This window comes from Meleagris gallopavo, chromosome 13 (assembly GCF_000146605.3).
Source record: "Meleagris gallopavo isolate NT-WF06-2002-E0010 breed Aviagen turkey brand Nicholas breeding stock chromosome 13, Turkey_5.1, whole genome shotgun sequence".
Taxonomy (NCBI): domain Eukaryota; kingdom Metazoa; phylum Chordata; class Aves; order Galliformes; family Phasianidae; genus Meleagris; species Meleagris gallopavo.
The window spans coordinates 3,194,009-3,219,778 of record NC_015023.2 but is presented as its reverse complement, the minus strand read 5'-3'; the positions used below and the strand labels follow the sequence as shown (position 1 = coordinate 3,219,778).

General features: G+C 36.5%; 3 protein-coding genes across 7 annotated transcripts in view; 2 read left to right on the top strand and 1 right to left on the bottom strand.

The window, feature by feature from the left end:
- Window positions 1–27: 27 nt before the first annotated feature.
- LOC104912932 (neural-cadherin-like) lies at window positions 28–11,186 on the top strand. Of its 3 annotated transcripts, XM_019619734.2 has the most exons (9): window positions 28–814; window positions 1,396–1,576; window positions 2,155–2,321; window positions 3,091–3,355; window positions 3,949–4,129; window positions 4,881–5,134; window positions 7,357–7,511; window positions 8,087–8,267; window positions 9,430–11,186. In XM_019619734.2, the coding sequence occupies exons 2-9, from the start codon at window positions 1,474–1,476 to the stop codon at window positions 9,531–9,533; spliced, it is 1,410 nt and encodes a 469-aa protein (XP_019475279.1). In that variant the 5' UTR covers window positions 28–814; window positions 1,396–1,473; the 3' UTR covers window positions 9,534–11,186. The 3 variants fall into 3 exon arrangements, with proteins under 3 accessions (XP_019475279.1, XP_010716065.1, XP_010716064.1); XM_010717763.3 differs by having other exon boundaries at window positions 30–814; window positions 4,881–5,125; window positions 8,087–9,523; XM_010717762.3 differs by having other exon boundaries at window positions 30–814; window positions 8,087–9,523.
- LOC104912931 (probable C-mannosyltransferase DPY19L3) lies at window positions 7,388–25,262 on the bottom strand. 3 transcript variants are annotated; one of them, XM_019619735.1, is made up of 6 exons: window positions 25,164–25,262; window positions 21,923–22,005; window positions 16,454–16,586; window positions 15,623–15,781; window positions 15,234–15,361; window positions 7,407–7,477 (listed from the first exon to the last, which is right to left on the bottom strand). In XM_019619735.1, the coding sequence occupies exons 2-5, from the start codon at window positions 21,988–21,990 to the stop codon at window positions 15,269–15,271; spliced, it is 453 nt and encodes a 150-aa protein (XP_019475280.1). In that variant the 5' UTR covers window positions 21,991–22,005; window positions 25,164–25,262; the 3' UTR covers window positions 7,407–7,477; window positions 15,234–15,268. The 3 variants fall into 3 exon arrangements, with proteins under 3 accessions (XP_019475281.1, XP_019475280.1, XP_010716063.1); XM_019619736.1 differs by lacking the exon at window positions 15,234–15,361 and having other exon boundaries at window positions 7,388–7,477; XM_010717761.2 differs by lacking the exons at window positions 7,407–7,477; window positions 15,234–15,361 and adding an exon at window positions 11,600–15,049.
- Window positions 24,984–25,770, top strand: part of LOC109369702 (neural-cadherin-like) — a 13,365-nt gene continuing 12,578 nt past the window's right edge. The window contains exon 1 of the mRNA XM_019619672.1: window positions 24,984–25,038. Coding sequence (XP_019475217.1) covers window positions 24,984–25,038 — 55 coding nt within the window. The remainder of the gene's footprint in view (window positions 25,039–25,770) is intronic.

The following is a 25,770-nucleotide window of genomic DNA, read 5'->3' as shown; positions in this document are numbered from 1 at the left end:
GATTTAAAAAAAAAAAAAAAAAATTGCTATCATTTTGCTTCCTGATTCTTACAGTAATTCTTAATTCAGTAATCCTATGTTTTGGCATAGGAGGTTCGATTCACTTTGGATCACTGCAGCACAGCTGTTGTTTCAGAGATAGAAGGAGTGGGCAAATGGCTGTCTGCTGAGGATCGTACAAACTGTGAAGTCTTTGGGTCTGTTCCCCTAAGGGCCAGGTATGTTTCCTTGGCTCAGAGGAGTGATGGGAAGAAATTGCAGAGCATGGGTACCTTTAAGACTGCATTGAGCAAACTTTTAGCTTTCTGGCCTCTATCAATGCAAAACATCCTTTGTTCCTGCAGTTTAAGAGGAGCGTGTGCACAAAAGTGCACTTGGTGTATAGGATTGTTACAGCTTTTCCTGGCCTGAACACAGACATTTGAATTGTAATAAAGTATCCCACAGTTAAACTCCCAACAGACTTTGTCACACTAAAGAAAACAATAAATTATCCTTAACTTTAAAGGGCCAGAGTTTCTGCTCACTGATCAGCTGTATTTCAGAGACAGAAGGAATATTTGGCTTCTTCTGTTATTTTAGAAAGCCCGTGTTCCTCGGAAATGCAGTAGAGATGTTTAACCGTCTTGTTATGTAATGTCTTTGAAGATACATTCACATTTGCTTTTGTGATGCATATCATGTCAAAAGGTATGTGAATGGGAACCATGTTCTTCAGCTGGGCGGCGTAAAAGAATCGTTGCCATATTCCTACCCACAGCTGCTACACAAACACTTCTCTGGTTGTTTGCGCAATTTCATCTTGGATAGCCAGGTAAGAGAAGAATAATGTTTTGCTTCAGCAAAGGAGAAAATTTCATTATTAAATTTTTAGTAAATTTCTATTACATCTGAAATTATTGCTTCCATTATTCTTTTCAATGCCCTTCTGCATCAGTGTTTGATAGAAGAAAATTCTGGATTTTTCAGTCATAATAAGAATAGCTACCCTGAAAAAATGTTTCATAATTACAAACAGATGTATTAGAGAGCACAAACCTCTGCCTTTGTTTATACCCTATATTGTGCAGCTGTTTTTCATGCTGCTTTGTTCACTCAGGGGAACTTCTGAATGGCAATGGCTTGATGGTGTCTTTGTGCCAGGTGTGTTGTTTGTTAGGAAATATTAAGGTTTGGTTTTTTTTTTTTTTTTTTCTATCATACTCAGTTGAATTTATTCAAAGCAAACTACAGTCTTGGTGTTTAATATTTAGAAATTGGACTTCAGTTGAAATAAGTTAAAATTTCAGTGTCAAAAAGCAAACAGTGTCTTAAACACTACAACTGAAGAGCAGACTGACATGGTATAGCTAATTCTATTTAAGAATGAGGTGTAAATAACATTTTCTTTTGAAGGTATATGACCTTCAGTCTCCTGCAGAGTCCCTGAACAGCTTTCCGGGCTGCACACTTACTGATGGGAGCTGTGAGGCCATGGGCTCTTCTTCCTGTGGTATTCATGGGAGGTGTCTTGGAGACTGGGGCTCCTTTGCTTGTCATTGCTTGCCTGGTTACTATGGCTATCGATGTGATAAAGGTGAGGTCTGCTTTTCTGTTACACTATCAATAGGTTCATTTTACAATACAAACATAAAATGTATGCAAGTAGTGATTGCTGAGAATTAGAACTACACAACTGGAATTGGAGTTTATGGTTCTCTGATGTCTGAAATAGATTCTGTTGGGCTCATAGAACTGTGCTTTAGGTTCAGGACCCTTCTTTAATGGCTTTAGCCCTGGTGAAGCCAAAGTCTGTAGCAAAAAGACAACTGTAGAATAGGTTGTGAAAATTGGTTGTAGCATTTTATCTGCAGTATTTTCTTTTGTTTTGGTCAGAGCTGCTGCTTTCCTGCTGTCATCCTGGCCATTGTAAAGAGGAGCATTAGGAGAATTAAGTCAGGAGTGAGATCACCTCTTTATGGGGGAAGATATGAAGTAGGAGAACAACTGGGAAGTTACGGAAACAGATGGAAGGACATAGCCAAGTTATGTGTCATGGATCCCATGCTCTGCACTACACTAATTTCTTTTACTTTTAATATGAAAATCATAGGAATTGTAACATTTACTCCTCGTTACAGAATGGTTTCAAGTTCTTTATCCTTGTCTTATTAGTTGCCAGAGAGTACACATTTGGGCCAGGAAGTCACATTCGCTATCAGCTTCCCATCAGTGTGCCTGCCCGCAGGACACTGTTTGAAGCCATGATTAGGACACGGCAGCCTGACAGTGTCATCACAAGCATGTTGTCCCGAAATAAGGATGAACACATAACCCTGCAGGTGAGCAGGTCATCCCAGACAGTAATAGCATAAAGTTAAATCGATGCCAGCCTATACTTAGCCCAGAGAAACTAATCTAAGAGTTGGAAATAGAATTCAAATCCTTATGCTAAGCACAAAAACCTTTGGAGTTCTTTTTATGGATGCCTAAGGATCTGAGCCTTTTGTTAAGACATTGACCCTACAATCCACTTTGGAATCCCACTGGATTTCAAAGGAATTTAATGCCTGCTTAAGTGAAGTCAAGTTAGCTATACAGAAAAGCTCTGTCTGCTCTGGTGTCCTGTTCAGCCATGGCCAGGAGTGGCTGATTCTGCGTAGATCAACCCTGCCAAGAAAGCTGCCTGTAAGCAGATCTAATGGTGTGGGCCTCTGAAAATTACATCCTGTTCCACTTATACATACCACTGAATGAGTTGTCTTTTGAGCTAAGTTGTCACTGTAGAAATGATGCACCAGATTCTCATCCTTTTATGAACCCTATCAAGTTGCCTGAGAGAGGCAGGGTAAAATTGCTCTGAATTATGTACTATTGTGGATACACAGCTGCCAGTATTTAAGTTGTCTAGTTCAGAAGCACCTAAAGTAACTTTACATTATTATGCAATCATCTCAGTGTATACAGTGTAAATGTTCCCTACATTTAAAGAAATAAATGGTTTAAGATTGATGACTACGTACATGTTTTAGTTCAAGTAATGTGATGGTTACAGATCAATATAAACTGACTTCTCTTTTCTGTCCTACTGCTTTGTTAATTATCCATAAGGTTGTTCGGGGATTCTTAGCAGTCTCATATAATCTGGGTGATGGAGATTATTTTGTAAGCCTTCCATCCTACAACATTGATAATGGTGAGTGGCATCACATCACAATGGACAGAAATGAAAATGAATTTACTCTTCGCCTTCATGAAGGAGGTGGGAAGAGAGAAATTCTGAAAGCAGCAGGAGTATACAAAGAGATTGTGATTGACCCCAGCAGCTTGGTCCTTGGAAACACCTACCCATTTGATCTCAACAAGAGTTTTCAAGGTAAGGAATTAATGATCTACGATGTTCAGAATATGAACCTGTGAAAATGAAAGTTTATTGATACTACACTGGCATGGTGAGAGAGGTTTTCCCCATTTTGGTAGAGCCCATAGTAAGTGGATTTTTTGCGTGACTCTTTGCAAGAGGGACAAATAAACTGTTCTGACTAGGAGAAGATACAGCAGAGAAATATGTGGGCATAGTGTTAGCTACGAGATTTCAGTCAAAGATGGTAACCTCAAGATGCAGTCATGGGAAGAGCATTTGTAACTGAGATCCAAACACAAGGTACATTGGTATCCATTGAAAGATGTTGCAAAACTGCAAATTGGAATTCTCTATTGAAAACACAGATACAGGTCTGCAGCAGCACTTGGGTTTTGTAGAAAACATGGGGAATCTTGATCAAAATTTTAACAAATTCTGTCAGATAATAGAGGAGAGTAATAAGAAAGTTTAGATAAACTCGGTCCTAGATTTAAGCTTTGGTAATCTGGTCCTTTGTCAAGCACAAATTATGCCAAAGCTTACAGCTGCTTCAAATCATTCTTGCTGAATGGCCTTTAAAACAGTCTCTTTGTGTCTTGCATCAGGATGTATGAAGGATGTCAGATTTAATAACTACAGGATCCCACTGGACACTCGCACAAAGGAGCTGGTGTCAGTATTAAGTATCCGAGGTGTCACAGAAGGCTGTTCTTCAGAGGCTTGTAGGAATAACCCTTGTAACCAGGAATTTATTTGTATTGATTTGTGGATGATGCATGAATGCAGGTAATTAATGGAAATGAAAGCACTCTCCACGTTCAGGTAGGTAAGGGTGGTTGCTGGAGAAGCATGCAGCTTCAGGACTGCCACTCATCAAATTGGCTGAACTGTGGAGAAACAGCTGGATGCTGCATAGACATCAGGTTACTAAGAGAACACCCTCCTTTTAGGTGCTGCCCTTAGCATAGTTGTCACTGATTCTGCAATGATTTTGGCTGCCTGTCTTAATTGAAAAATGTTTAGAGAATAGCAGAATGTGCAAAATGTTTTAAAACCCCCAAAATTTATGAAGCAGGGTATGTTAGAGTGCAGTACTAGCATGGCTCTAACTCTTGAGGCTTATGCTGTGCAACTGTAGATGTGCTTTCTTTTGCTAGTACCTGTCTCTTACATCACTTAAGCTGTGACCTTTGTTCCCCTACAGGCCTCTCAAGTTGAATTAAAAGCACCATAAGAGTTGTGTGTTCAGCTGGGGCTGAGTTTAGGTTTTTGTAGGATGGGTAATCTTGCAGAAGGCAGTGCAACTACCTCAGTTCTGAAAGTCCCAGATGTAAAAGCTTAGAGTTGTGGAGCTCACTATTGTATGACTGCTCTAGAAAAGAGTACAGTCCCATAGTTACTCTAATACAAGTAACTTCTAGCAGCTTCTTCAGCAATTATACAGAGTCCTTAAAGACTGTTCTAAAGTATTAAATGAGTTCTTTCATGTCTACTTTTCTCAGAGTTTAATGTTTTTGTTTTGCCTTCGTCTTTTCAGTTGCCCTCCGGGACACATGATTGTGGAGAATGCCACAGGCAGACAGTGTGTCCTCACTGCATGTGCAAAAAGGCCCTGTAACTATGGTACCTGCATCTCGCAGTCACCAACCAAGTTCCAATGCCACTGCCCTGATGGCTATACTGGACGTAACTGTGAGATCACATTGGCGATCTTCCACAAGGATACAGGCCTGACCTTTAGTTCCATGTTTGCAATCTGCATTTGCTTTTTGGCACTGTTAGGTAGTTATGGTAACTACTTATTGTACTACCTCTGGTGATCTCATTTATCCATCTTGTCCTAGTCATCATCTCATCTTCACGCTGAACTTAAGTTTCCTACTGGCAACTTGACTGCCTTCACTTCTTTGCCATGGTCTCAGCTCCATCAGCGAACTCATTTCTCATCCCCATGTGCATTTATTGCTAAGTGAATAACATTTGATAGCTATGGAAAATTTTTGCTGTTCTATTTTTTGCACATTTTCACTTCATTCCTAAGGAACTGTTCAGATAGTAACTGGAAGCAAATGCAATTGAAGAGAATGAGGAAAAAAAGCTACCGAACACATTGTTTGAAATACTACTGATCATGAAACATTTTTCAGTGCAGCAGAAATACGCTGTGTGATAGGAATGAACTTGGTTGGAAAGAGCAGTCTCCTGCATCTTAACCAGTTGTGACACAACTCTCAGCTGCTTTTTGCTTCTAGAACCATTTTTGTGCTTTGGTATTTAGTCGCAGAAAGAAAAGCCAAAGAAGGATCTCACTGCTGAGGAAGGACCACATGTGCGGGTCCTTCTTATTCATGTTTCATGAAGGTTTGCCTGAGTAAGAACACAGGATTTTGCTCATAGCTTTTACAATTTTTATTTAGTTCAGAAGTTGTAGTAAGAATATGAAAGTTTACTGTGGGCTATTTTGAATTTATCTGTAGATACTGGAAATAGCATCTCCTTCTCTGAGTCTGCTACATTTGCCATGCAAATATGAACTGCAGATAACGTGGGAAGTTAGCTGACTTCACAGCTTTTAGAATCTCAGTTACTTGTCATTGAGAAGAGATCATTATACTAAAGGACTTTTTCTTTTATTGTGATGTAACAGTTTTACTGTGACTTCATGCTGTTACTTGTACTTGACTGAACCCGACTGAGAAATCAATGACAACTTGTACGTGATAATCTTGCTGGTCTTTCAGGTCTAAATTATACATCAGAAAGAGTTGTTTTTAACAAGTTTTGTGTGTTGTTGTGAAAGATGTGGTTAACTATGGTATTATCACATACCAGCAGCTTTTGTTAGGAGGAATTTTAATAAAGTCACTGTTCTCAAGATCTCAAGTGCCCTTTCTCTTACATACCTTCCAAAAAGTAGTAATGCATTATAAAGTGACTAATACATGCAATTCTGTTACACATTTGTAAATTTCCAGTAGATTAGAAAAGCTGCTTTTCTGACATCTGAATAAATCTTTGAAATTCAAATTTGGAACCATTTTGCAAGTTAAAGCAACACTGGGGCGACTTCACCTTGGTTCAATATCACAAACAGGAGAGTTGCAGAACATGAAAAGACTTCTTGAGTATCTCAACATCAGCTCAGCTAAATAACAGCTGCCAATATAAGTTACCATGTGTGAAAAATCATGTTATATTTCTGGGAATCTGAGGGGGGAAAACATTCTGAATGTATTGATTCAGCTTGAAAAGTCAAGGCAGAGAGCAGTGCAGGGAACGGACTGCAGTGTGTCCCAGTTTCAGTTCAGAGCTCATGTAGATGATGATACAGAACTGCGCTCTGATGGAAATTCTGGTTTAATTCACTGCTGTGTTCGTTAGTGGTACCAATGCTTTAAGGTCTTACTATGAGCTTTCATCTATTTTTACAGAGTTGGTAGCACACTAATGCACAAGCTTCTATTTATGCTGTGTTCAGTATCTTATACTGAAGTTTTCCAACTGTCAGTGTGAGAAATGTTTAAATTGACAGATGTTAAGGCAAAACGACTTTTTTGCCTATGAGTTTATGTAAAAATAATTTCCTCTTTTGTCTGTTGTCTTGTGCTTCATTTGTCTATTGTATTTGTGACTTTCAGCTCACTGTTATGTGCTGCCTCTTTGCACATTTTCTCTTGAAATGTTTAAGTCAGTGCGGTAAATAGGTCTCTGAACACCATTTGTGACATTCAGTTCTTCAGTTACTTCTGCTCTTAACTTCCAAGCTGTACGCAAAAGGTGTTTTTAAAAATACTCTCTAAAGGCCTTTTCTTCTGTCTTTCATATTCACTTGTAACTACATTGAAGAGTGCAAAAATCAACCACTTATTGAGAAATACAAAACTAGAGCCCTAGTGCTTCTGATTGTACACCAGTTCTGTAGTCCTTGTGTAGAGTGGCTCATGTCTTAGACACACTGCAGCACTTCTGTACATATTCTGAATTCTGTTTTTTGCTCCTGTGCGTTTACACAGCTCTGTTCAGTGCTGTCTTCTTGTGGGCTCACTGGAAGCGTCACAAAGGTCTGGAAGGAGCAGTTCACCGTGCAGCTGTACATCATGATGATTTGGAGGACATCAGAGAAAATATCCTCAACTACAATGAAGAAGGGGGTGGGGAACAAGATCAAGTAAGGATTGCTGTGCTACATTACTGTTAAAATGATACCATGATAATGAAAATGTGTATTATGCTTTTCCTTTACAGCTGAGGACCTTAACCTTTATTCTGCTGTTTTATTAATGCAATTGATAGATCAGTTATTTGCAAGGGTTTGCATGCAAGGGTTCATGTTTTGTAAGTAGATAAGTGCCTATCAATTTTTAATTTATCTCAAAGCAAGTGATCCTATGTGCATCTTTAACATTCTGGTAGCATGAGTTTAGCAGTAAAGAGCCAACAGCTGATACCTGCTTTCATGGCTCAGGAGGTGCTGTAGTTCTCTGCTGAGTACTGCTGTAGCACCAAGGGCTTGAAAGAGCCTAATGTGGACTGTTCTGTATAGACTGTTTCTTCTTGGAGTCTGGAGATAGCATTTTTTCTGCTATTCCAAATGCTATCCTTGTTTTCTCAAAGATGTCTCAATGCAGACTTTACTTGTTAATAACTTCTTTCTGTTTATAAATTCTACTTTCTGTCTGCTAAAACATGACAAGTTGGAACACTAGAGAATGTTAATGTAATGTGAATGGTTTCTCACTCCAGGATGCATACAACATGGCAGAACTGCAGGTGTCTATTCAAACCAGCCCAGCCTATTCCCTCTACAAGAAGAAAGTAAAAACAACAAAACTGAACAGCTTCTTTAGTGCTGCATCTCCAAGCATGCAGGAGCAGACCAGAACATCAGTGACTATGCGAACATCTTTTACAAGCAGAGCCTTTGGTCAGTACTTGTCAGATGTTGTTCGAGCTGCTGACCACGGTCCCCAGGCTGTTCCCCATGACTCAGTGCAGGTGTTTCACACTGAAGGAGAAGGCTCAGTCGCTAGTGGTCTCAGTACCTTGAGCTCTTCTGAGCCAGATGAGGCTATAGTGTATGACAACATTAAAGAGTGGGGACCAAAGTTTGAGAAATTAAGTGAACTCTACTCACATACAGATGCAGAAGATCGGTAGATACCAGCTGTACTATTTTGTGTTGGGAAAGGAGCGTGAAGGACAGCTTTTCATGCTCTTGCTACTTACTTTCAGTGATTATGTACCAATGCCCTTCCTCCTTCTTTTATTTTTTATTTTCAAAACAACTTTTCCCACTAATGGGCACCAATTTGCACTTAAGCTCCTACTATTAAATATTTTCTTTATATTGGAACATTCTGAACATTTACTTTTGGGGATAAAAACTAAAGGAAAGAAAGCATAAAACAATGAGGTACTTAAAATGAAGAAATTCAGTGGTTTTGCTTGCAGCTGAATCAGTAGCTTGTTTGGGAGGTCTGGCTTTTATTTTTATTTTATAGGCTAGATTAACTAGCAAATTCTCAAATATAAATGTTCATGCAGAATTTTGTTCTTGCACATGTTTGTGGGACAGTTTCAACTAATAGTTACACATTTCAGATAACATGGCATTTTTTCTGGAAAAGATAAAGGTTATTTTTACCCATGCCTTGTAATTCTAATTCACAGATGGCACATAAGTTATTTTATTGTTTTCCTGATATATCTACCTGTAAGGAGACATTGGCTAATGTCTTGTAATGGTCACAAGTCAGTTATGTCAGATTCTATAGTACATTACTAGAGCAGTTACAAACAATGAATGAAAAATGAAGTAAATAGAAACTATGCAAACAAAAAAACCCAAACAACAAAAAACTATCCCTTCCTCAAGCAGCATTAATTGTATCTGCACACCTTGTGTTCTTGCCACAGCTATGGATATACTGTTATTTTGGTTGCTTTTAATTTAATTTAGCTTGTAAGCTCTTTAGGGCAAGCAATGTCTTTTTATTTGCCTGTGAAGTGTCATGCATACCTAAAGCACCATATAAATAATAAATAAGCCTTTTGAATATGATGTCTCTTCTTTGCATATGTTTAAGGTCGACTAAAGTTTGGTCTCCTGTTGAGTTATTCCTCGTTCAGCTTTGATCAGCCACTTCCACAGACACAGTCGTGGATCCTGTTCTGGCTGAGAAGGAGCTGAGGGAAGCAGCTGATGCTACTAGCTGACATGTGGATTCAAGCTCTGGGTATACAATTCAGATTGCTGCAAGCTGATTGGGGCAACAGGCCAGTATTATTCTCAGAAACAAAGACCTTTTGCAATTATTCTGAGAAGAAAATTATTAACTTTACGTGCAGTAGAGTTATTCATGTTGTACTCCTCACAGGCCTCATTCTACATTCAACTCTCAGGCTGGGATTCAGCAGCTGAGATGCAGACACAGTGAGCCCTGTCACTCTGAGCCTAACATTCACCATATGAACAGGACATGGACCTGTACAAAAGGCAGATGGCAGTTTGTCAGGTGTTTAGGCAGGACAAATGACAACAAATCCAATACATGTCAAAACTCTCCTGTCATTTTCTTTCCTCTTCTTCCATATCCTGTAATCTTAATTCATTCTCACGTGAATGCCATGAACAGCACATTCAGTGCAGTTAAGCAAATCCCTGAGCTTCTCAGAAGAATTATAAACATGCTCACCTTCCCAAGAAAGTGCCCAAATAATCTGATTACAGGATATAGTGATAAGGAGAGCTCAGACCCATTGAAGCTCTTAGGCATCTATGAAGTACTGAAATGGTCATTGGGTGAGAGTAAAAGCAAGCCAGACTAGAACTTTATAGCTTCGTCACTTTTAGCTACATGGGCAGCTAGGTTGCTCAGTCACAGCTGTAGAGTTGCTCAGGTTGAGAAGTCTCTCCTTTCCATTCCCAAAGAGGCAATTTGGAACTGAACTGAAGTTGCTGCTCTACTACTGCTATCCCAATTCCAGCTATGGTACTGATTTGTAAATAAATAATAAATAGACACTCAGAGTTAATCTGTTTGGAACTGCAGTTTGACAAAGATTTTTACAGAATAAAACAAAAAGGTTAGAAAAAAATTTCAAATGCTACATGAACTTAGTATATAAAATCTCAGCACGTACTCATTTGCAGCTGTCATGCTCTATTAAAGACCTGCTTTCCTTGTTTCTTGAGATTGCTAATTAGTTCAATTAATTTATCTTAATTTGCATGTTGCTCTTTTAATTACCGTGCAGTTTTTGAAAGCACTTGTTCCACATATATAAGACACAAGAATTTCAGTTCCTCTACAAAAACCCTTATCATAGTACAGCAGAAACATCTCTCTAGAAGAAGGGACAGCTGGCCTGCCAACAGGAAGCTTTGCAATGAGTGAGGGGGAGAAAAAAAAAATATTAAATAAACATCACTAGGTCCCTAGGTAGTTGGATTTTCAGTAATCTGGTACTTCTACTAATCTTCTTCCACATTCTTTACAGAATTTAACATGTAAAGAACATTTTATTTAGTATATTTGTAAAGGTCTGAAATTTAAATAATCATGTGGATATTAGTATTTAATCTGCCTGCCAACTGCATTAATCTTTGTGTTTTTCCCTTTTTAACATAACATTCCAAGTATGTAATGTGTAGCCAAGCCACATGAAAGCTGATTGTCCTTAGGTCTGACCTACTGGCTAGCATGCTTAGAAGAAAAACCACAGCTGTGAAAGAAGTAGGGTTAGGAGAGGAGGAACAAGCTGAGCAATTTCTTACTTACTGAAATGACAAAAAATAAAATAAAATAAATTAAAATAAAATAAATTAAAATAAAATAAATTAAAATAAAATAAATTAAAATAAAATAAATTAAAATAAAATAAATTAAAATAAAATAAATTAAAATAAAATAAATAAATAAAATAAAATAGCCATGACCATTTCCTGGGGATTTGAATAGTGTGCACCTTCATGTTGAGTGCTGTTGATGAATAAAGATGTTTTGAGAAACCTGCTCCTCTTGAACATGGAATCCTATCTACACAAGCACAACACGTTATGATTACATTCCACTAATTAAATTAATTGTACTTAACATTGTTGACAAAACTCTCAAAAAAACTCCTCCTAAGAGTATTACTATATGTGTGAAGATGCCTGAAAAAGTAGAAACCTGAAAATTCTTCCCTTAGTACAGACTGAAATAAAAAAACAGCAATTTTCTCAGTCCATCCCACCATAAAAACCAAAATATCTGATTTTCAAATTACACAATTTATTTAGTACACACATCCCTTTACAACAACATATAAAATAACTATATGTTAGATCACACCAACAGAACTTTGAAACACAAAATGAAAATATACTTACAGACCTAAGGGCTTTTCTCCCCTAAAAACATCTTGACTACATGATAACACTTTGTCTCTGTGATTTAAAATAGGTTATTCAGTGCTTACCATTCCACTGATAGTGCACAGCTTAGCAGTCCTTCCTAGCAGTAGGTAACACAGACAAGAAATCATGATGGTGTCATTCATATAGCCAATTATTTGTAAGATTTTTGTGAGTGCATTGCATTCTTGGGGGTGCATCATATTTAATACGATGAAACAACGATGCCATAACAGCCACTTGGAAATAAGGTGCATCAGGATAATGTGGTTCAGAAACAGATAGTCATAGAACAAAAACAAAAAAATTGCACATTTAAATGCAATATTTCAAGACTCAAGAAGTGGAAGAAATCAGCCAGACAAACATACCTCCTGGAGGTCTTCAGTACTTATACCCAGCCTCCAGGAATACAAAATGTAGCCCTTTGTACCACCTGTGTCCCCGCCCAATGCCTTGACCAACAGCCTCCCTAGCATGCCTTGCTGCTGGCAAGCCTTTCAAGTCGACCAGGAGAGCAGCTGCTTGCTGCTTCTGAGGGCTGTGCTGGTGAGCATGCCCTCAGAACTGGTAGGTGCTTTTGTTTCTTGGCATTTTCTATGTTGCTGTATTAAGATTGGTCTTCTAACTGCTTTACTATGTGGTTATTTAAGTGTGCGCTTCCATCTTATCTTACGTGATTCAGGTACAGAAACTGTTGGAGTTATTTAAAAGTGTCACAGACTACCTTGGCCTCAATGGCTGCTAAATGCAAAAATTTTCAAAAATGTTTGGTATCTATCTAATGCTTCTAATTCTTTTGCACTAGTTTAGGGGGGGATGTTTATATTAGGAGCAGAAGTTGTGTTACTGTGGTAGCTCTGCATTAGGAGAGACATGGGTTTCATGCCTGGTTTCTGTTTTCTACATTTTTTTAAAAACAAAACCACTTGGTATTTTCTACAAAAAGGTTACATTTCTTCTTTAGCTAAATTAGATGCTGTGCTATTGAAGAAAAGGAATCTATTTAAAAATACTTATTGTTATGGTCTGGACTTCTAGTTTCAGCTGTTAATGACAAATAAATTGTGAGAATCCTGGGGTACCAGAGGAGCTTCAAATCTCTCATTTCAATCAGAAGAAAGTTACTGCTCGTTTAAAGAAAGATACAACCGCATTTTTAAAATAAGATGGCTCAGTCTGGATATACTTTACCTTACATGTGCTTGTTTTCAATTACTGTAAGGCACTCACTGAGGAATTCACTGACCCATGCTTTCAGCAAGAACAGGCATGCATCATTACAGGCCTAATTAAAGTTTTAATACTGATTAAAATGTTTTATTATTGTATTATGTTAATCTGCAGTGGTCTCCAACCTCATTAAGGGATACAGAACAGAAATTATTCAGGAGTTTCAGTTGCTCGGTTTAACAACCTAGCCACTGTCAATGTTTGATTTAAATACAGTCTGATTAAAGTATGCTTTCCTTTTGTGTTAGCATGGAAGTACAGAGAGATGTTCAACATTGTTTAATGAGTATTTACTGAATATAAAATTGTTTGAGCATGTGACAGAACTATCTCCATCTCTGCAGTAATTTACCTTTGTACAACTGAAAAGGAAAAACATTTAAATCATTTGGAATTGGAACACAACTCAGTTGTGAAAGCTAATCTCATTACACATCTTGATTAAATTAAGTGGAGTTTGCTATCAGTAGCACTTTAAGTTTCCCATCATTAGAAATTAATTGCATTGGTAATTATTATAACAGAGTTATTTGCACAGGCCACAAACACTCTTATAGGTGTTCAAATGTTAATTCAACATTGGCCTAGAGGCACTTGATTATTACAATTCTGTTTTTCGTAAGAAATAAATGATCCTAGTGGATATCTAATTAAAGTTGGAGAGTACTGTTAGACTTCCAATTAGACTTAATCTGTAATTTCAATATAAAACCAAAGCTGCACTAAAACACAGTAAAAGTGACATATCATCTACATAGCATTGAAAAAGTCAATACAGTCTGCAAAATTCTAGTCTGGTAAAAAGACAAAGGCTACAAACAAATCACAAAATCTCAGGATTGAGGACTGCCTTCATTTCATCTTCCAAATATATTTTAAGTTACTGTAGTCTGTCTCTTAGCCTAGAGGGCATCGATACGGTGATTTTTGTAACAAAATTGACAGCTTTGCATCTGGAGTAAAGTAAATCAAAGCTCTAATACCAGAAAGTTCCTGTCAATTTTAGGGGTTAATTTCTTTTTGTAAATTTGGCACTGTTCAATTTTGGTACCCTACTTATGGAATTCATGTGGGGGGGAAAATAGATTCTCTGTAGTTCAGAGAGCAAATAGAGGAAATAAAACAAAAGTCCAAGCTGAGAAATTTGTTCTTTGTTTGTCCTGAGCATTCTAAAAGGATATTTTACAGTGATACATGCAATGTGTATCAAGCATGCTCCGATCTCAATTTTCATCAGAAATACGACACTCCATCATTAAATGCTTCACATTATAAAATAGTGTGTTTCTGTCTCGCTAAAAATGCAGGACAATAATTTTTGCAATCACACTCACAAACTTGGAAACTCATATCCATATACAATCCCAATGAATTCAAAAGAGAGGCACTGAAAGAGCATACAAGACCTGTCAGAATAGATCAGATTTGTAAGATTAAACTGTTTTTTCTTTTTAAAACATTTTAAAGACTCACGTAGATAATACATATTCAGTATAGAATAGCATCACCTGCTTTCGTTGAATTTCTGTCATTTTGTAGTAAAAATGCACAGCACTGAGCAGATCTGCATAGGCTGCAGTGGTCATGCATGCTGCTTGTTTTGTGTGTCTTTAAACTGGTTACAGCTGGAAAACAGTTACATCCTATGTATTCAGCAGGTCAGATTTTATAATCAAAATGGTCCCAGATAGCATTTATTTATGAATCTATGAAAATTTTGGCAACATCAAAAAGATTATCAAAACTAAAACTGTCTTTTAAAAAAAACCAAACAAATAAAAAAGAACTGCAGTAATTAGCAAGAAACCATCCGCGTAAAATGTCTTACAAACGTAAAATGTTTGTAAATTTCGGCATTTTCTTATGTGGGTCCTAGCATTAAAATCCTGAACTTGAAGCCATTGTTGGTAATGTTATTTATGCTTAGCAAGTTTGTAAACATGGAATGTTTTGTTTTGAAACACTCTAGTGAAGTGTATAGTATAAGAAGGCAGATTTTTTTTAATTTCCTCACAGAAGCGAGGATACAACGAAGGCTTCAAATCTGGTTCATTCTCTCCCAAACCATCCATGATCTGTAATGAAATTGAACAGATTTGTCAAATATCTTTAGGCAATTCAGTTATAAGAAATAATTTCGACAACACATTCTGAGGGTCAGACTAGTCGGAGTTGTTAACAAACTGTGTTGAACAAGTAAGATTTGCTGCACCATCGTCTCTACTATGGATAAAAGGTTTACTTGTCAGTGGTAAATACCTGCTTTGAACAACATGGTCTGCTGTGGTTCCATGTCAGTTCTGGAAAAGCTTGAAAATTCCCCTAACAAGATTGTAATACAATTGTCTACTTTCTCCAAGGGAACCAAAGCTGTGAAGTGATTTACCCTGTGAATGAGAGCACTGTTTGCTTACTGCTAACCTGAAGCTCAGCAGGAAGCTGTTGCTTATTTTGTGCAGGCTGCATTTTATCAAATATTGGTAAATGCAAGGAGGGCTCAATATGGCAATTTTGAGTATGTCCAAAAGCTCCATCAGATTTTACTTCCACACTCATGATGAAGTGGAAATGGTTGAAGCTACTCCAGGTCATAACAGAACTTCAACAAGCTAAAACGTATTTTCTTTATAAATCTGTGTCATACTTACATGACCATTTGCTATATCTAGTAGGTCACGCAATCGACAGCCTCTACTGTGTCTTCTTTCATAACAAATGCTGTCTTCTAGGATCACATAGTCTGTGCTGAAGGATCGCAATATTCTGTAAACATCTTCAGGAGACCTCTTGGCATAGATCTGATAAATCTATAAAAGAAGAAAACAAGTTGTAAGATACATGCATGATCATGTATTTATATGCTCTTTCATGATTCCGTTATCTTGAACCAAAGGAAGAAATGAGATCCATGTGATCAGAATAAGGAATTAAAAAAACCAAACAAACAGCCCAACACACCCACAGTAAACCAAAACCCCACTCTTATTGATTTGCCACTTACAGTTTCTTATATTATTTTCATATTTACATTATGGATGCTGTGGTAATAGTACTGCTGCTGTCTAAAAACTGAAATATATTTCAACTGTTTTCAGGAAGGCTCTGGTAGATGCCTGTAAAACTTTCAGAACAATTTTTCCATATTTGTATAGCTTCTCATGGGAACTGAAGGGATTGCCAAGCAAAGGTAGTGCTCTATGTGGGTTTAACAGCCCAACTGGGCAGCAGGATCAATTAATACTAACAACATCCAATGCAGTTCACTCAGAATGAGCCTGAGCAGTTACTCAGACATATGCCAGATACTCAAAGCACTGATTTTTGCAAATGAGATAAAGCCCAGGAACTGTACCTCACAGTAAGTTGGAGTAATAAGTAAAGCACACGTCACTTGCAGTATGCCATTAGAGGTGGAAGAGTTTTTCTGAATGGAGCCAGTGATGGGGATAAACTAGCTTAAGCAGTTGAAATACTCTTACCTGCTTTGTTCTCTCTCTCAGATGTTTATCCTCATAATGGGGATGATTAGTTAATGTCCGTCCAGTGCACAGTTTGACTCCAGCTAATAGCTGCATGCTTCCAGCAAACACTGCTGTGTTTGGAGTATTTGACCTAAACAAATGTTGATAAGTCTGAGGATGTCTCTGTGGGGGCATTTTTGCATCACTTCAGATCAGACAGAAAAAAGATGGAAAAAATATTTCTCTCTCCACTATTCAGGGAGCAAAGTGTTCAAGTAACTGTTTTTTTCAAATATGAGGCCTTAAATTCCAATATTCCCTTTAATGATGTCCTCCTGAAAGCGTACTTCTGTATTTCATAGATTTCTTGGGTTCATACAGACACTCAATATCTGTAGATTTCCATATCCTAACTACTTAAATACTTCAGGAAACTTACTGTGACTTACATTTTATATCTGATATAAGTTATTCTACATAAAACAGATTATTTGAATGCATTAATTCATTACTGTCTCAGTATTTACTTGGAATGAAAATTTTATTGTCAGATGTACTGATCTTCCTATTTGGGCAACTGTGGGAGACAAATTATGAAAGAAGTCTCCCAGTTTCAAAAAGCATGGATGTTGCTCGGGGGTATGCAACATGGGGGAAGATACCAGACAGAAATACTCTTATTGATTTTGTGATGTCATCTGAAAACCATAGCCAGCGTCTAGAATTGTTGACTAAATAAGTCCTTGGCATTTTGGGATTATTTAAGTACCCTGCCCACAATCTCCAAAGATTTCTTATCTATGCTTCCCCCACAATGTTTAAAATATAAAATATATGAAAAGAGACAACAGACAAAAAAGATAGTATAAACATGCCAGACAGGAGAGGCTACTGTAAGTAGAAGCTAATAAGTGGCTGTAGTGTGCCAAGTGCTTAGCTGGTTTCCATCTCCCAGTGGGCACATAGCTAAGGGATGTTCTATCAAAAGATTAAAACAGCAGAAAGAAGTATACATTAAACCAAGTAAAATTAAATTGAGGGAATGTGAACAGATGCCTAAAATTCATATACATGAACACGTGGCACCTATGGTACTCAAACAAATGTGATGCTTTAGGGTGTGCTTTAGGGAATCTTTTGAAATTGCATCTACAAATTCAGTCATTTTTAAGCTCCATGACAGCTTGAAAATGGTGAGAGACAAGTATTAGCTTTTACTATTGCCTTTCAAGAGATTATGCTTAGAAATGAATTAATAATTATAAAACCTTCCTAAAAAATATTGCACTGCTAATCTCATCTAGGAGGGACAGAGATAGTATTTTAATATGCCAGTTTAACATTCTCTGTATACAAGTTTTTCAGCGGTTTTTTAAAACCAGTTTCATTTTAAATTTTGAAAATATTTAGTCTCTTATAAAAATTTGTTTTACTTAAAACATTCAAAACCATGAGCACTATAAATAAATGTTTCATTAAGAGAAATAAATTAGTCTTAGAACTGAACAAGTATAAATGTAATGTTCATGACAGGCTGTCAGCGAGGGTTCATCCTTGCATCTGCAGGAAAGCACAGTTCTTTAGGCTAAGCTGAAAACAACGTGGACAAGGTTCAAACAGGGACTTCATGAAGCTTAGACTCTAAATGGAAAATGACTCTCAGAGTACCTTCATGTCAGCGTTCATGTTTGGGTCACTAAAGTTTTAGTGTGAGAAGTCTATTTTTGTTCAGGTTTTGTTCAAGTGTTAAAATGCTCAGCAGTACTTATCTCCTGACTTGGCCTCACCAGGGCAGTTCTGCAGCTCTGATTCATGAAGGGCCCAAGAGCAAACTTTGCAGAGTCAGGCTTGGTTAAAAAAAACAAACCAACAACAACCCAGGGGCAAACAAACCCAGGAGAAACAACCTGCAGCCTTTTCTTACAAAAGAAATCTAGAGCAAATGGCAAATGTCCTTTTTCTGTTATGTAATAATAACACTGCTTATCTAAAATGTAGAACGTGCAGGTTCAGTTAGCCCCCTCTTTTCTGAAAGCCTAATTGCTTTTATCTAGATGGGCTGACAAACAGCTAAGTGTATTCTTTATTTACCAAGCATTATTTAAGCCAACATGTGGCTACTACCAGTGTGACCTCCCTGCAGCGTCTGCCTTCCCTGTTCTTGTAGAACTTTAGATCATAGCTGCTACTGAGCTTTAATGTTCTGGAACAACCACTAGAGGGAGATGTGACAATTAACTAATATTTGTCAGGTACAGGATAATTTCTACATTTCGTGCGAGCATCCTTCTTTAACACTACCTGAATCAGACACTAACTGCTGTGGTCTGTATCCAAGACAGCTAATGTGCTTCAAAGCACAGAATGACACTTCTCTATTATAGAAAAATGAAGCAATTTTTACAAGTGTCTGAGCAAATGATGTATAAAATGAAAGGATAATTTGTTTTATAGCTTTCTGCTAAGCTCTGCACCACACTGCCCAGCCTGCAAACAATTTATTCTGTATGAAATGTCACTAAATAATGACAAGGACTTAAGGTCAAACTGATTTACATTATATAATTTAAATGTCATTCCAAGCAGACCTGATGGCATTTTGAACAAATAATCTCATTTATTTTTGAAGCTCTAAGCTTTCAACAAGTTAATTACAGCTGAACTAATGGGTAAACTAAGCACTATAATAAAACGTGTGAAGCTTTCCTTTATCCAAGTTTGAGAATTTAGAGAATTATGTAAACACTAAACATTAAAAATGAAACTGCTTTACAGGAATTACAGGGTCTATGGTTTACTTGCACAGATGCTAAAAGTGGTAGCAATTCTTCTTCTTACTAAGCTGCCAAAGAATTATTGCAACTTTGTTTTGAGGAAGTCCTTCTGAAATGGCAAATGTTGCAATTAGAGGTTTTATTATTAGAAAGAAAATAGCTATTTCTATTGAATGCCCTCCAGAGTTAAGTCTGTAGTCAGCTTTCAAAGCTAGAAAATCTGATAAATCTCAGATTATTTCCTTTCCTAACACTTGGGTATGATATGAATCAACAAAACAAAGGGACTCGAGAAGGAGATTCTGACTAAGTCTCCTCAGGTATGCTACTCCAGAATTTTTTTTTCTTATATGGTCTTTTTACTTGCAGAATGCTCTACTGAAATATTACAGGCTTAGCTGAAAATGGTAGCTGTCTCCAGTAAAATAAAAATTCGCCTGCTTCTTCCCCATGCCTGAGTCAAATCCATTTGACATAACTATGCTCTGGCAAATCTTAGTCTCAGTTTACTTTTCCACTGTTTTGGCTGTTTGAGATTCTTAAAAAAAAAAAAAATAGAGAACCCCAAAGCCTGATGATATTTGTGTTGTTCCTGTTGTCTTAGGGCTGAAGTCCAAACTAAGAACTTTAATATACACTTCCCATCTGGGAGCAAAGCTTTGAACTATCCTTGGGCTATTGGTAGGAAAAAATGAGAAACTGGGATATGCAAACTTATTATGTCAAAAATTGTGCTGTAGAGTAGATGCAATCTGATACTGTCTATGGACTGGTTTATATATTTAAAATATTGTTTATCTCCTGAAAATGCTATGGTAATGTTAGTAACGGGGAGAGTTAATGATTCATCTGCAGATGCTTCATTGTGGACAGACTAATAGTTCGCTATGATTCAGACTGTGTATTTGGGCAAGTTAATATGCATTTTGATCTAAGCAGGTAAAAGGGTTTTCTTATTGTGCAGAGTATGCGACACAGTTAATTCACTGATACACATGACAAATTAGAGCTCCTCATGCTGAATTTTAATAATGAATGATTAGTTTCTGACACCAATCTTGACAGGTCATTAACTGTAGCAGAATTATCAAGCTCAAGATCATAAAGTACTTTTTTTTTTTTTTTTTTACTTACTATGAAACTCAAGAAAATCAGTCCTACTTTAAGAAGCTTACCATGAATATTTGTCTTGTATTAAGTGTAGTGATAACTAACTCTTTGCATGAATAATACTTATAAGCACAGTAAATTTTAAATAGCAATTTTCTCTAATTCTGTTGTAACTCAACAGGAAAAGAGGACAAAAACCAGTGCAAAGAACATAAGAAAACTCACTCTTATTGGAACAAGTCAAATCCAGTGCATGGCTGGGAATAAATCCACATACATATTTTATGTTTATCCATACCAGAATTCATCTATTGTATGCAGGAGATCTGAACTATCTGAACTACCTGAACAGGAGACATTTACTACCTTTCAATAAAATAGAAGTGCTAAATTGGGCAGGTTGGTTAACATTAGCCACAAAACTGTGTCAGTATGGCTGCAAAGATTCTAAGTGATGGAGAAAACATGGCCTGCTTTCACAGTGAGTGAAAGTTTGTAATACATTCCACTTCTGAATTATTCCTTCTGTATTATGGATTAAAGAAATACAGCATTATAGAGTGTAATAAATATACTACTATGGAAAAATGGACTGGGTGAGTGGTTTCACTCAAGTTCACTGCATATGAAAACACAACAGAGAGCTCCAAGGAAATACTTCAAATAGGTCAGTGTTCAATGTAGTAAACTCAGATGTATGTTCCAGAATATTCTCTGCTGTAAAAAACAGGCTTTGAAAAAAATCTTTGCCAAAGATTAAAAATATATGTATATAATTAAATGTTCCAAATAAATACAAATTCTAGGAATGTCTGTCCTCAAAACTTAAACTGAAAGATTTTAGTGATGAGCTCTATGTTAATAGAATGCATCTCTTAAATTCAGTCTTCCAGAGAACATCCTTTTTGGCATTGCTTCTCAGGATCTTTTGTATGCTGTGCTCCAAACTGTTCCCATGAATAAAACACCCACTTTCCTATGCTCTGTGAGAAGGCAGACATGATGAGGTGGGCTTGAAATATTTCTCACACTTCTGAAAGAGATGTTCTACCTATTTCTAGCCTTGTCAAGTACAACTAATTTGTTTACAGTTTGGAGCATATGCTGGGACTAATTCTTGTAAGCATAAATATTTTAAAGTTCAAGAAACAAACTGTAGGGCACAGATTTCCCAGCTGTACAACTTTACATCTTAGCTTTTTAAAATTCTAAAGTAGGAGAAAATTTTTGCAATGTGAAGAGCTACTAATTTTAAGAGGTAGACGTAACATGATGGAAGAAGCTCAATGCTTCCAAATTGACCTCCTTCAGCTGGGAAAACTGTGTGCTCGTGGGAGCAAATGGAGTCAGCTGATTCCCAGACACACATCAATGCAATAGCATGATACTGAACCAGAGAAGAGCAGGCTGAGGGACTTTGCATATAGCTGTTCTCCACAGCCATTAATATGGTAACCTCTAGATACCCCATTCATCTGTAACTATCTCCATGGGTCACCAGAGTTCACTGATAACCTGTGATAAACAGAACAGAGGACTATAACTAAGAACATTAGATTTACATAAATAGCATTTAAGTTAAATAGAGAAAAGATCCTCTTACTTAATCCAGTTCATCAGCTCCACGGTGTCTGGGTCATAGAATTCTCTGAGCTCTAACAGTTCATCCATTATTCCTGGCCAGAACTGCAATTAAAATGCACAAACTGAAGACAGAATGAAGCAAACAAACAAACAAACAAAACAAAACAAAAACCCCAAATTCTGGATGCTGAAATACATATTAATTCCTCTCAGTTGGTAATCAGTCTTGTCCAGCTCACTGAATACAAGACTCAAGCTCTACTCTTCTTCAGAAATATATGTGACTGTCATAATATAAATTTTGGGAGTTACAGATCTGCAGCTCCTGCTAGAGGACCAGAAGGACCCTAATGACTTGTGGTGACCTTGAGGAGAAAACTTTTTTCAGATTCTGATCTCATTGAAGGTTTCCAGTACTCTTATTAGTTTAAGATCAGTTTATATCTTAATACCCATGGGAAACTAAATTTGCCACCAAATGTGATTGTTCTGTGTGGTATCTAGTTCACAAACAAGCCACTTCAGTTCTCTGAATGAATGGTAATGTTTTGAGTTTTTTCCAGCCAGAGCAAGCTTTAAGAAAAGGAATAAGATAATAGTTCAGAGTGTAACAGCCAAGCCATCAAAGCCATCAAAAACAGACCAAAAAAACCCAAACAACTAATAGAACACATTTTTGTTGCTTAAGCTGGAAGATAATCAAGGGCAAAAGGGATCAATTAAGAAAGATGACAGTGCTAATGATTGATTGTTTTGCATCTGTCTTTACTAGAGAAGCTGTAGTGGGTGAAACCCATTCCAATCCTACTTTCTTTAGATAATAAGAATTGCTGGCTTGCAAAGTGAAATGTTACCAGAAAAAGTATAAGAAAAACCTCCTGATGATTTAAAAAGCAACAAATCATCCAATTTATACCATTTTTCATCCTGGAACTCAGGACAAATTTGAAACTGATCCTGATGAGCTACTTAGTAAAAATATGTTTTTTCACTATAAGTGTAATTATGTAGAAGGACTGGAGCACAGGAGATACAATTGGCCCAATTAAGACACTTATTAGTATAACTCTGTACTTGATACATTTGTTAAATATTGACTACACTGAGAAACATCTACTAGATAGTTATGGCAGAAATCCTGGCTTTGGTTGTGTATTGCGAAGTGCTCTAGTATTGTAACAGTGTATTTCTGCTCTTAATTTCCCATGAGATTAATAAGTAAATTAAGCAGTTGTGAAATGAGGGAAGACAAATTCTTCTCTTCACTCTGCTGAACTACCCCAGGAAGACAAACATTTTTGGGAGCTTGGAACATCACTTGCCTGGAGTCCTTTCTGACTGGAGGCTGAAGGAAATTGACTCTGTTTTAATTCTATAGATTATCTTACAAACCTGCTCTGTGATGTACTGAAAATCTATGGGCTATGTATTAAATGCTGGGGCAGTTAAAGAATTCACAGAAATAATTTAACACTTTCAGTTTATCTGAAAGAAGTTATTTCTACCATACTAATGAAGAAAATCTGTTTAAATAGAAACGTAGATGTTTTGTAGGTCTCAAGACTTCGTGAAATCTGAACAACTAGTATCTTAGCTGCACTCGTATCTGAAAAAATTAATGATCAAGTGATGTATTGGGACCCTAGTAACCACAAGCCTCAAAAGAGGCTTTCATTAGCTTACTTAGGATTAGGCTAATAATCCCATAATGCTCCTATTTTGAGGAACGGTGCTGAAGCTTGGTTCTTCTGACAAATGTATCCAAAACAGGTTATAGAATGCAAATTGGCATTCACTGCTAGTTCAAAATAGCTAACTATGATGGTTAGTAAAAGTTTGTGATGAATATGCAAGGTGTTCATGCAGTCTGAGCAGTCATTGTGCAAGAACAGATGAATTCTTATCTGGAAAGTAAAAAGATAAAAAAAAGTCCCTTATCTAAAGCCACTTGCTCTGTCAGTTTTGTCTAAAGCTTCTGGAGGGAGAATACGAAATGCTGTCTCAAAGAACTGATTGGCAGTTTCTGGGTCTTCCTCTGTAAGAATTTTTATTCCAATAATTGAGGGAAAATCTGGTGACAATTTTTTTATCTGTCTATCAGGTCTGTCAGTCTTTTTTCTGAAAGCTCACTAACCCATTTTGCTTTTCAAGGAAGACATACATAGGTATCCACTCCTCTTATATCTGTATTTGTAAGAACAGACTTCTGAAAGTCCAACAAAAAATTCCAGGCTGACAAATTTCACTATTCCAGCTGAGCACTTTGAATAGTGGTATTTTTAATGTCAGTAAAAATTATTTCCCATATCTAGGGGAAAAAAAACAACCATAAAAATGAGACTGACTGATCTAAAGCATATAAAAATCAGTGATTCCTGTTGACTTCAGAATTGAATCTGACAGGGTTTAGGAACTTTCTATCTACTCATAAAGAATGAGAAGAAATGCATTCCCATCTGATCTGTCACGTTAGACCATCAATTAGAATGTTATGCTCTTAGCATCACCTGTATCAAAACAAATGTCATTATTTCAATCATTTTCATAGATGGTAGAAATGGTAAATGACTTCCCCAGCTAGCATGCAAATGGAAAAAAAAAAAAATTCTAAGTTGTCCACTTGTAGAATATATTAGTGCAACTTCACTAAATAAACTGTTGCAGAAGTTAATTCTCCAATGAAGAACCTTCTGATTTTTTCTTCTTTGCAAATGTAGGTTAAAAGGAAAGTATGCCTGTTAGTTTAATGATACAACTCTCCTTACTTTGACAGAGTAATAGATTTGTACATGTTATAATTTTAGGCCATTTTTTATGCTTTTTATGTTCTGTATTTTAAAATGTATCAGATGAGGCAATGCAGTATCTTTTGCAGTGAATGTTTTGATTATTTCTGCTCTTACAGTAAATCATTACACAATTGAACAACGTGCATGTAATCTGCATTTTTTATGTGACTTAGGTAAAATCAAAACAGACAGCTCATATTTCCATAAAGTTATGCATATAAATCATACTTGGTAAGTTAAGGTATAATTAGACAAACCCATCTTTTTTCTATGAACACTACTTTAGATCAAATGAGTCCAAGTTACCCTTCATATACTTTTGTGCATGTGAAATTGTATTTACACGGTAAGTAGGTCTATCATGACTTTGAAAATTTAGCTATACATTTCTATACAGTTATGCATAAGCATCTCTTTAGAAAACTCCATTCAACTAAAAAATGCCAAAACAATTGAGTGAAAAATACTTACCTTATATAAGATGTATAGTAATGTAATTATTGGTATCAAATATTTAATCACTTGTGTCTAAGAAAAATCACAAAAGAAAAGGTTATTGTTACAGTACATTTATTTGGTTACTTAGTTGTTAACATATTGATCTGACACACTATAATGTGTTGAAATTTACATATTTTGAATTTTTAAGTCACAATCCTATTTTGATTTTGTTTTAAAGTGAAGCCCTTCTTATACACTCATGATAAAATGATGGATTTGTAGCTATATGTTTAATATGCTTTCAACAAAAACAATATTTTTCACTTTAATAGATGTAAAGTTCTTTTTGGACTGCTGATGATTTCTTAGTATGGTGACTAAGATGTAACGCTGTCGTTATTTTTCATAGCTATATCAATATTGCCATCTAGAGTATTAAAATGGAATTGTTCAATATATAGGACACTAGAAAATATACTTTATTAAATAAGTTAATACAAACGTGCTTCTGAAATAATTTGTTTGAAAGGACAAACAAAATTCATTTGATTTTTAAAGTTCTGAGTCTTGACTGGTTTAGCAAAAAAAAAAAAAAAGAAAACTTTATTGGAATGCAGTAAGCATAGTGCTAACCCGC